This window comes from Limanda limanda, chromosome 7 (assembly GCF_963576545.1).
Source record: "Limanda limanda chromosome 7, fLimLim1.1, whole genome shotgun sequence".
Taxonomy (NCBI): Eukaryota; Metazoa; Chordata; class Actinopteri; order Pleuronectiformes; family Pleuronectidae; genus Limanda; species Limanda limanda.
Window position 1 is genome coordinate 25,435,073 of NC_083642.1, and position 12,513 is coordinate 25,447,585.

Genomic DNA, 12,513 nt, shown 5'->3' on the forward strand with positions numbered 1-12,513 from the left:
TGTTTTACAGGTATTAATGAGATACATTTGAGAAAGTTGGAACAAATGTCAGGTCCCTATAGAGCCCAGAGTCATTTTTTAAAACCACATTCAGTATTTACTCATGTTTAAATCTCATGTGAGACCTCCCGAGCTGTTTAAACTGGTTAATATTGAAATAAAACCACTCAGAGCTCTGGTCAGAGTTGCTCCTGGTTTCCTCACTCACCTCTTCGGCTCTTGCTGGTCCAGGTCCGCTCTGGGTTCGGTATCAGACGCTGTTTCTCTCCCTCCTCCTCCACTTGCTGCGGAGCTAACGGACACTGAGGCAGCGGAGCTGAGCAGCGTGTTTACCCGGAGAACAGTCCGCAACTCCTGCGTCCCTCCGCTGGAAACCCCGGGCTGGATTCCCGGAGCGGAGCCGGTGCTGGCGGCGGTGCTGCTGACGAGATTGTCGCAGGTTCGAGTCCCCGTGGGGTCGCAGGAAAGAACCGAAACGGACTAAAACAAACTTAGAACACAACCTAACGATAGAATAAGAGTAACAAGTGAGGTGACACGATGTGAATACAGCTCCAGCTTCCCTCTGTCTAACTCTGCCTGGTCTGCTGCCTGTCAGTCATTCATGATGATCAAACAGACACGCCCCCAAACCCACCCCTCTTTGAGCCCTAATATCTAGGTACTTTTTAAATTTTCTGATGCACCTCACTGATAAGGACCCACTTTAGCGAAGGAAACCGCAATGACTCTTGGAAAAATGTACCGGCTTGAGAATTTCAAGTGAGAAGTCTGGCTGGTGAAGTCGGAGCAGAGATTGATTCGAGCCCGCCCCCTGTGGGGCTCCGTGGTATTGGACAGTTCCGCACTGGCTTCATTTTTCAGAGCCAGAAGTAACAATCCCATAGTTTTGGGAGGAAGAGTTCTATCCATTTAAAAACCTGATGCCCGTTTACATTACAAAATGCACTTTGATACATCTGCCAAGCGATTTCTCCATCAATTCAAAATTTACAAAAGATTTAATGACAATTTTTAGTTAACAATATTTAAAAATCAAGCAAGAAAACATCTTAAAAAGTCGAGCATTTAGATGAAACATCTTAAAATGTTTTTTTCTGAAATATGGTAACTGGGCAGAAGCTCACTGCCTATTTCCACTATATTTGCCTATATAGTATATATCTGCCTATTTCCACGACTGATAGGGATTTGAAATAAATGCCCAAACCATAAAAAACATAAACTAGCCATCATTTTTTAAATGCTGTAATCGAACCTTCTGACTATGAAAAGCAGTTGAGGCTCGATATTTTACACTTTAAACATACACTTTATTTTGAGTGACCGGCTGAAAAACCCCCCTAATAAGACTAAATGTTATAGAACAATAATACAATATTTTGATGGTTTATACATCACTGTATAATGCAATACAATAAATGATCATATAGACATGAATATCAGTTATATAACAACAATACAATAATTTAATGGTTTATGTATATACTGTACTGTATAATGCAATAATATTACTATAGTATAATATAGTATACAGTATGTATTGTGTGAATATTTCAATCAGTCCGGAGCCTAGAGAGGGGGGGGGGGGGTAATGGCACTCAGCATGTGGGGGTGCAGTCTTAACATTCTGTATATGTGCTGAGAAACAACAGTTGGCTTGTATGTTTGCCTTGGACAGGTGGTCCTCTGTGGTCCCACGACATGTTTTCCCTCCAGCCTCCGTCTGTGCGCCGTGCACGCCTGACACTGAGCAGGAATGCGCGCTCCCTGGCGGACGGATTAGATTCCTTTTGATTGCCTGCAGGCCGTGCCCGCGCACAGGTCACAGATCCTCCCTCACTCTCAGGGTGCTCGGCCTCAGAACAGCAGCTTCATCCAACAGGTGTTTGGGACAGTTTCCCTCAGGACGGACAGTAAGACAGAGTGGGAAACAAAAGCTCAGGTCTGTTTTCAGGGCAGGAAAGAAAGACATCATGTAGTTTCCATATGATCCATTCAATTCATCCCCTGTGTGCTTAAATCTCACAAGTGTACAGGTGCAGTCTTTCATTTCGCTCCCTTTAACACAGTGTCAGGTTCATACAGGTGTCTGAGCCCCGGCCGCTGCGGTGCTGAGACGACTGATGTGCAGGACAAAGGCTGCTGTAAACCTCTGTCATATTACACACATTCCCTGAGCTGCAGGAGGACAGCCTCTCTTTGTTAGGAGCCAAACGAGCCAGGGCCCGATCCTGCAGAGAACAGCAGGGGAATGAGTGGAAGTACAGACGCTGATCATTTACAATAAATAAAGCCCGGTTCATCAGGGTGATGCTGGGAAACCATGAGGACTCAGCAACCTGCACAGTATAAGCAGTGTTGTCATATTAAATGCAACGCAAAATTCATAATGTTTGTATTGATTTGAATTGTATAGCATTATATATCAGTTTTGGAACATATACCGTTATCACAGGCAACAAATATAGTTTTGGGGCAATTCAATACATATCTTGACCAGGACTTTCTAGAAAAAATGTATATCTCAATGAAACCTCCCTGGTAAAATAAATTTGCCTGCTGATCCTACTACTAAAATCTGTGATCCTCTTTAGATCCAGATGCAGTTACAGCCATTTGTCACTGGGAAGTGCTGCAGCCCACTGCAGCAATGCTCAGAATATTACACATATATATAATATATATATATATATATATATATATATATATATATATACATATACCTAAAGAGACAAAAAGAGTAAACTTTCTATTAACCACTTATTGAGCTCAACTTTAGATTTGGCTTAATTTTAACAGCATCCTCTATCATCTACAGTGGTACTCTGAGTCTAATGCTCCCTCTAACATGCTAACAGTACTTAAAGGAGACATATTATGCCCATTTACCACAAGTTGATATGGTTCCTAGGGGTCTTTATGAAATGTATGTTACATATTTTGGTCAAAACACCACAGGGATCATTTCAAACAGCACCCTTTTTACCCTGTCTAAAACAGCCCTCCTCAGATTGACCTGTTTTGAACCCTAACCCTAACCCTACTCGTGACACAGTGATGGTCTATTCCCACTGATTTCTTCACTTAATAACCTCACTTTTACCCCAATGCATTCCTCTTCAACAGTAAAACAACTATAATGCCTGAAGTTCAAAGGTTTTACAACTGAACCGAATTCCCCTCCCATGATCTCCCATCAACCCATGATCCCCATCAACCCATGATCCCCATCAAGGCCTAACTGGGTTTGTCGAAATTAGGAATGACAGTGTTTCCTCTCTTCAAGTAGGAAGCACTACATCCCTCCACTGACGGCCAGATGAGGGGTAGAAACACAAAGCTGCACACACACAAAACCAGAGGAGGAAAAGAAACGTTCTTATAGAATGAAAAATATCCTAGTTTAGTCTTCAACCTTTTGGCTCAAAGTAGAAGCACAAAGTTTGTTTTGATGCTGCAATGCTTTTTATCAAGCTTAATTTCTTTTATTTTGAAAAGATGTGATTTTGGGTCTGAAGATTATGCTAGACCTCGGAAATAGCAGACATGTCATGTACAAAAAAATTACAACCTTAATCATCCAAAATGTATATATATATATATAGAGTTAAGTTCTCTACTCTTACTAAGCCAAAGGATCTCGGAGGCTTGTCATTGCCTTCTCTACAACTATACTATTGGTCAACACAACTTAAAATGATGTCAGAGTGGTTTTTGAATAGGAAAGATTCCTTATGGTTGGGTCTTGAATCTCAATCTTGTTATCCCAGAAAACTTACTTCCCTTCCATTCATCAATAATATAGATCATTTAAATCATCTCAAGAATAACATAATTGTTTATAACACACTACTAGTCTGGCGAGACGTGAGGAAATACCAGAATATCCCTCCTGTCCTCTCTCTCCGATCTCCCCTGGCTCTGAATCCAGATTTACCAGCACAGATTAGGAGTATTGGTCTGATGGAGTGGGCATCTAAGGGCCTATCTAACTTTATGGACCTGTTGGACTCCGACTCTGTTAAACCATTTGAGCAAATCAGGGCTGATTTTAATATTCCTCACAAAGACTTTTATAAGTATCTCCAAATTCGTCACTTCATAGGGTCCCTTCTGAGGACAGGCAAGATTCGCATGGGACTGTCAGAGTTGGAAAACACAATAATTCTGGCTAAGTCTCCCAAAAAACTGATATCAAAGATTTATGTTTCACTTTTTTATTTTGAATCTTCAGGTTATGACTCTTTGAAGCCGGTATGGGAGCGCGACCTGGAGGTGACGTTTAACCCTATAGACTGGGACAAGATCTGTAGTGGGGTTTTCCCCAAATGTACCTCAATCTCCATACATGAACAGAACTTTAAATTTTTTTTTAGAACCTATTACACACCTGTTCGCCTCCAGAGAATGTTCCCTGACACCTCTAACCTTTGTTATAAATGTAAAGTACATAAAGGTACATTTATTCACTTGTTTTGGTCATGCAACCTTATACAGACTTTCTGGAAGGGGGTACACTCTGTAATTCAGGAGGTCACGGGTAAAATATTCTTGCTGACTTCCTCTTTCTGTCTCCTCAGTCATACCCCAGACAATCTCTTTGATGCGGACACTAATTCTTTGTTGATAATTCTTTTATTTTTGGCTAAAAAATGTATTTTGCTGAGGTGGTCAACCCCTCAGGTCCCTACAGTCGACATGTGGATATCGCAGATTTCTGCTCTTTTCCCCATTGAGAAGTTGACCCACGACCTCAATCACAAATCAGTCAGGTTTTGGAAGATCTGGGAACCGGTGCATTCATTCTTACAAAAGCCATAACTCATATTCTTTTTCTGGAAGGGGAGGACTAACTGCTCTTTTATTTTATTTGTTTCATTCTTTTTATTTTATATACGCTATTCCCTTGTCTATCTCCTGTCATCCTGCTGATTGTGTATGTATGTATGTTTGTGTATACACGGATGTATGTGTGTATGTATGTATGTATGTGTGTATATATATATATATATATATGTATGTATGTATGGGTATGTGTATGTGTGTATATAAATATATGTATATATGTGTGTAAGGATATATACTGCAGTGCTCATTGTTAGTTTGGGGTGGGATTTTTGTTGTTGTTCTGTTTGTTTTGTTGTCTGTTCTGTTTTTCTAATGTTTGTTCTATAAAATGGTTAAAAACCAATAAAAAGAATATAAAAAAAAAATGTATATATATAAACGACACAAGTGAACAGTTTTAAGAAAACATGTGTACAACTGTTTGAAGAGGACTCACTTATAACAAGGAATAATTCTGAAGTTGGTCCAGAGCTTTCACACAGGACAAGAGAACAGAGCATTACACACAAACAGGTTTAGAAGGGAAACTGCACTATTACTGGAAGTCACTTAAGGTGAAATATTAGCTTTTAGTAATGAAAAAAACAAAAACAATAGCACAATATTTAAATGCAAAATCACAATAAAATGTTACATGTTTCTTGATGAAATTGAATTGTACTGGGAGATTCTTCAGAACCAAACAACCCGGCCATACATTCATCCATTTCATACTGTGTGAAATTTGACTCATGACAGGGACTCTGGCATTGAAATAGGAAACAATGTCATTTTTATACTTTGAATGTCTAAAATGCTTGTTAAATATTTGTTGTTTTTTGTAGCAGAAATATTAAAGTAAACTTACACCGATCAGAGACTATTATAAAGTTTTGACACACCCATTAAATTTGTAACTTGGCTGTTGGATTATACCTCCCATCTAAGGACAGTGGAGTTATTTCGGGTGATTGGAAACTTACAGAAGCTGTCGAACACAAGTCAAATTACCTGAGAAATCAAATACAAGTAAAATCCATTTGAATAGTCAAACATGATTCCCCGGAAATGTAGATTTAATATTAAGCAAACCAAAGTCATTGATTGATGCAAACTTTAAGCTTTTCTATTTTTTTACAAAACGATATAATGCCACACAAAAGTCTTATATTTTGTTAGCTGTACAGAATGTCAATACACTTTTGCACTGACCTGTAAAAGAACACATTGTGTGTGTGTGTGTGTGTGTGTGTGTGTGTGTGTGTGTGTGTGTGTGTGTGTGTGTGTGTGTGTGTGTGTGTGTGTGTGTGTGTGTGTGTGTGTGTGTGTGTGTGTGTGTGTGTGTGTATTTGTGTCAAGTCCTGGTCATGTTTGGATTCAGTCCTGCTCCTTTTAATCCCGCTGTGCGACTCTCAGTCAAGCTCCTGCTTCTTCTCAGTAATGCGTTCATGTCAGCAGGAGCTGGCCTCCAGCCCGGCAGTCCCACCCTCTTCTGTCCCGTCCCATAGGTGTTGTCGAAGGAGCTGGTTCGGGCCACTGGACTGGGTCTTGCGGTGTGAATCTGGAGCAGCCCCAGTTTAGCCTGGGAGGGGGCTTCTCCTGCTGGGAGGCATGGGGCTGTAGGTTCAGCTTGGCTCCTGTCCCTGGTGAGAGCAGATCTGGGTGTGTCTGGAGCCGAGTTCCCGCAGTTATGGATGTCAACTTTGAACGTGGAGCCTCAGTCGGTTGGTGTGAATGATTTGGGGGTTGGTGCTGACTCTGGTGCTGATATTGCCTCCTGGTTCCAGATGTGTGTCCTCTTGAAAGATTGAAAAGGAACTGAGGGTCTGTCTTTGCTTGTTTTTGCTGTGATGTAGGAGGAAACTGTAGTTTGAGATTATTAGATTTATGTTCCACCTTTGATTTGGGGTTGAGTGAGAAGTTCCATTGTGCTGTTTGTGTGCTGGGACCTGCAGTTGTCCCTGAAGGCCTGGTCAGTCTGTTTCTATTCCTCTGCTGAGAAAAAAGTCCTCCGGTAACAGGGTTGTCACGATCAAGATTGGAATTCTCCATCAAATTTGATGGATAATTGCTCGTCCTTAGCTGTCTGTGTGTGGGGTTTCCAGCATGAAGAGGGCCTGACTGTTGGACCTTTGTATTCCTTCCAGCTGTGGGGTTGATGGTAAGGCCGGCACACTGAGACTGAATGTATGAGACCTGGTTCTGACCAATAGTTTCTGAATGACCCTGGAACTGGTTTTGATGCTTCTCCAGAGGTTCCTCATGTGTTTTTCTACAAGGATTTTCCAAGGGTTCTGGATACAGAGCTGGAGGTTTTGTGTGTGTTTGTGTACCTGTACCTGCCCGTTGTAAAGGCAAGTTATCACCTCTGTTGCACTCTGGGCTCTTTGAGTTTGATAAAAGTGGCATTTTTGCAGTTGTCTTGGTCTTTGGAGCATCTCCAGTCAGAACCCAGTGGCACACTGTGTTTGCCTGGCGGGACCTGGATATATTCTTATCAGTGTTATCATTCTGAGCTGCATGTGATGTGATGAAAAGAGGGAGGGACCCCGAGATAAATGTGACAAAGCCAGGCACTGGTTTGGAGCTGGAGTAGAGTCTGTGGAATTCCTGATGGAAAGGTGTGACTTCGCTGCCCTTTACAAGAACAGCAAGACTTCGATGGACCTGCCATGACAGCCAGGAAAAACTGACACACACACACACACACACACACACACACACACACACACACTGGATTATTCATTGTGGAGCAACAAAAGTAAAATGATACATTAAAGTAGACATTGACCAGACATGCAAAAGACATGTGTGTGTGTGTGTGTGTGTGTGTGTGTGTGTGTGTGTGTGTGTGTGTGTGTGTGTGTGTGTGTGTGTGTGTGTGTGTGTGTGTTGTACCTGTATGAGCCAGTCAGTGCCTCAGTCCAGTCAGTGATGATAAAACTCTCAGCGACCTGGCCTGTCAGCTTCCTGCCTGTCTTGGAACAGTAGGTCTGTCCATCGATGCTGCGGACGGACAATTTCTAGACAAACACAAGACGATGCTGCCGTCACTGTGGTCGGATAAGATGATGGCTCAGTTGAAAGTGACAGGTTGGTTTATAGCATTTACATTATGTAAGTCCTGTTATGTAAATTGTCTGAGTAATCAGACATTGCTGAGAAAAATTCAAGCAACATTTTTATTTTCATGCATTAAGTGATTAAATGATTAAATGATTCATTCAATCTAAGGTTAAAGCTCTGTATTATAATCTGATGTGGAACTAGTAAAAGGGTTCATAAAATACTAAAATGTTATAATCACATATGCAATAGCTGGAATTGTTTTGTTCTGTTTTTTTAGTCATGCACTGCAGCCAAGTTCATTTTGAGTATTCACACAATGCAAGGAGAACAATGTGCCATTAGACTCTCCTATTTTCATTTGGACTTTTAAGAGCACACTAAAAAAAACCTTCCCAGGGACTTTAAACCTCTCTTCACGACAAGCAGCCGACAAGGTTTTTTTTCAATCTATAAAATGTCCTCTTGTTTCATGAATGTGCTGAGCCTCATTTTGTATTAACTTTTATATTCATGCCATGTGCTTAAAAAAGGACATTTTGTACTGTTTTATTCACATAGTTATCATAGTGATTGGCTTACAGTGTTTGCAGTTCTGTGTTTTGGTGTCATGGAGTTATGAAGACGAGACATTTGGTTATTTTTGCATTGAACAAACTGTATAGATATTTGTAAAATAGCTGGAGACTGCAGCAGCCAATTGGAAACTTGTTAGACTAGGCAAGATTTTTGATGTACTGTATGTCAAATACTGTAGCATGATGGTAATGACTATATCGGGCTGTAAAGTGTAATTTAATCATGATAACAGTTACAGCCGGAGTTCAAAAATATTGCATTAATTCTAAATCAAATATCTTGTCAAATATAATAGATTCAAAACAATGGTAAAAATGTCTTTTACATGTTTGCTCTTGATCAGCCCACATGAAGGTCCAGCAGAATTTCACAAGTCATTTTGGATACATGTGTCGATGACAGAAGTTTAATTCCAGAGAAAGTCCCCAGCTTTTCAAAGCAGGGGCTGTTTGGTCAGTACATCTGCACCATGTTGAAATAAAAGGTCAACTAGTGTGAGCTGCTGCAGTAGAGAACCTCTGCTGGTCTGGTGTTCTGGTGTTCTGGTTGTCGTGGTTACAAGAGCAAGAAGATGACCAAATGACACAAAGGATATCTTGAGGTTTCGATGATGTAGCTCACCTCAAGTTTGACCTAATAACTAAAGCTTCTGCACAATGTTTTTCTATTTTCTTTTTAGTATAAACTTAACTGTAAACGCAACTACAGAAATGTGGTGCGATGCAGACATAGAGCTGGGGCTGGTGGAGAGAGGAAGATGAGCAGACTCACAGGGAAGTCTTTGCTGTTGAGTTTGAGGTCCTGCCACATGGTGACAAACAGGTTCAGGCTCAAATGATCCAACAGCAGGTGAACAGACACGTTCCTCTTCCTGCTGGCCTCCAGCAGATCACAGAGCAGCTCCACATCAGTGAAGCTGTCCATCACAATGGCAAGGGCCTACACACACACACACACACACACACACACACACACACACACACACACACACACACACACACACACACACACACACACAACGTGAGTCAGACAGATTACTCACAGTGTATTTGGTCTTTCAGCTGATCTTTCAACAAATGAGAACCAATACTGACATATTCACATGTAGAGGCACGCATGTCATGTTCCTTTTTAAATTGACTCTCTCTCTCTCTCTCTCTCTCTCTCTCTCTCTCTCTCTCTCTCTCTCTCTCTCTCTCACACACAGACACCCATTGAATTGACTTACATTGAGACTTACTCAATCCTTACCCTTAATTACCACTTGAATACTATTTGACTTTAAATTACACTTTAACCTAAACCTAACCTTAAATTAAAATGATTTAATGATTTATGTTATGTGGACGTGCTCATTATGCCAATGAGGAAACTCATTGGCATAATGCGTTCCTTAGCCCCTTATAGGCTGTGATGGTTATCTTAACCACTTAACCACAACTGAATGATTAACCCTGAAGTGTATCCTAGCCCTAAAAGCAAGTCTAAATAAACAGTTTAAATAAAAGTGGGGACTGGCTGAAATGTTCTCATCACACACACACACACACACACACACACACACACGTAGCTTACCAGTGTAGCCTTCCTGATGAACTCTCTGACCAGGTCTTTCATACCAGCTCCTCCTCTACCATCAGACTGGAAATAAACCTCAGCATTGGGCTCATCCCGGACACCAGCTATGGAAGCATCAAAAATCATTATCAGAAATGGCAGCAAACAAGAACCAAAAAGATTAAATACTGGTTTGATGAAAAGTACTTTTTGTAATGAGTCACAAACGTGTTGGCAGCATTTTAAAACCTCATATACAAAGGTTAACAACTAAGCAGGAGTAATAAAATAGGTTTCTGCTCTTATGAATACCTCTGACGCTGCTTTGTCCATAACCTGGACCGCGGCCTGTGGCCACTGCAGGGCACTGTGTGGCAGACTGGGAGCCAGTTGACAAGCCCTCTAACACTGTGTCATCATCCCCATCAGACTCACCAGGACTAGCTGTGTGGAGAACAAAAACAATACAGCTAAGAACAAGTCATTGTTTAGCACAACAGACTGGAAAAACAAGAAGAAAATTGCAAAACTGAACTTAAGAAGAAAATGTACAACCTGCATTTCCCTCTTTTCCATTTCTCAAGATGTAATCCTTCTCCAGCTCTGACAGAAAGTCAGCTTCTCCCTCTGCGTTTAACACCTTGTGGTATCCCTGTAAGCCCAAGCTGAGCAGGCTGTCCACCGCCAGCCGGACGCTCTCGCTGTGACTCAGGTCCAGCACAGGTCTGACGGCTATAAAGTCGCTGTAACAGGAGGAAGGGATGCGGAGATCTTGAACCCTTCGTCTTACCTTTCCCTGAGGTTTTGACCTCCTGTACCACAATGCGGACACACTGCTGGTATCCATGGTTAAACACTGTAGATAGACAGATGTTGCAGCTGTGCATCACCCTCAGAGCCTTTAGGAATCCTGCCTTTCTACGACATCTACAAACGAACTGCTGGTTCAGAAAAACAAGAGAGGTAAAAGAGAAAATGGCACGCCCCTACCTTAGGGCGAGATGGTTTGTCAAGTGATGAGAAGTGACAGTTTAGTGCTTAAGGCTTTATGCACCTTTCCAGAAGAATGTACACGGAGGGATGGCAAATAAAAGTATTTATTCATCTGTATGGACATGCCATCATGTGCCAGAGGCGATAGATAATTTAGGGAAATTTGGTTTGAAGACATATCGCAATAACCTACCTCATTCAGACTGTCTGCTGCTGTTACAAGTGCATTTCCCCAGCGTGGGATGATACTTTTTTATCTTATCTTATATTGTTTATCTGGAAGTTGACTAACTACGTCAAGGATAATGGAACAAAAAAATGATCACCTCAATTTGGGAGTTTCCTTTTCCATGTCCTGAGACAATTGAGTCAGCGCAGTTGAGCAAAGATAACAGATGGGTGGAGAGATGGAGAAAAATGAGTGACAGGAATGAAGATGGTTGTCTCTTCAGCTCACATCAAACAACACCTGGATCGGACAGAAGGCAAACACAGAGTTACAGGCACACCCAGACAGAGTAGCGAGTGGCAGAAACACACAGGGTGGCTTCACAGTAAATACATTTCTGATTCAATCGGTCTTTTACCTTCTCTCTTTCATTAAAAAAAAATTGTAATACAGAAACATGGATAATGAACCCCCTGTAACAAACTCCCCCATATGTCAAATTAAAAGTTAATTCCTCTGATCTAAGAAAGCCTATATGTTCTATATATGTAGGAAATAACAAATCATCTCGTAAATAACCATTTTAATTAAATAAATAAATAAATGATTAACTACTCTCCTCTCCACCTCCTGCATATATGCACATGTGACCTCCACTCTGATCACTTCACTCCTTGTCAGAACATCACCAATTACCTTGTGTCACAATGCTTCGACATTTCTCTGTTGTTTGGTATAGGTAGTGATGATTTCTTTTTTTATTAAGACTCGGAGTCCACATTTAATAAAGTAGAATATACATGAAATAAATTATTGGCATTAGCAGATAAGCAAATATTTGTACAAACATGTTTATGTATTGATATCCAATATAGCGATAATTTTACCAATGCCTCCAAAGATGGGATTGGTAGTCTTTAGTACTAAACCTAATACTTGATCAAATTCAGATGAATTCCATTTCAGACCCATCGATCCCGTAAATAAATATATAGATGACATTCATCTCAGTCTCTTGATTAGTAACCTCATTAGAAGCAATTCAAAGTGTCTTATTTTAACCACTAGTGGGTAGTAAAGAGTTATATGACATCTTCACTCCAGCTGTCCTCTATAAAGCTGTATAAAAGGAGGCTTACTTGTGATACAAATTGCGCCAATAAATGTCCTCATCATCATTTGATAAATTATCAAATGTATTACAATTTATAACAGACATCAGTATTATTGTCAGATGTCTGATGTCATCATGTCTCAACACAACACACTATTTAGGATTTAAAAGGTTTATATGGGTTTTGATGCTTTTTTATTCCTCG

General features: G+C 40.7%; 2 protein-coding genes across 2 annotated transcripts in view; both read right to left on the reverse strand.

Moving 5' to 3' along the window:
- Positions 1 to 268, reverse strand: part of lamb2 (laminin, beta 2 (laminin S)) — a 46,228-nt gene extending 45,960 nt beyond the window's left edge. Inside the window, exon 1 of the mRNA XM_061074740.1 lies at positions 209 to 268. The gene's annotated coding sequence lies outside the window, so the exon portion shown is untranslated. The remainder of the gene's footprint in view (positions 1 to 208) is intronic.
- On the reverse strand, positions 205 to 10,879 carry LOC133005088 (protein FAM83A). Its single transcript, XM_061074674.1, has 8 exons — positions 10,588 to 10,879; positions 10,345 to 10,476; positions 10,051 to 10,157; positions 9,247 to 9,414; positions 7,729 to 7,853; positions 7,408 to 7,519; positions 634 to 657; positions 205 to 480 (listed from the first exon to the last, which is right to left on the reverse strand). The coding sequence occupies exons 1-8, from the start codon at positions 10,877 to 10,879 to the stop codon at positions 205 to 207; spliced, it is 1,236 nt and encodes a 411-aa protein (XP_060930657.1).
- Positions 10,880 to 12,513: the final 1,634 nt, after the last annotated feature.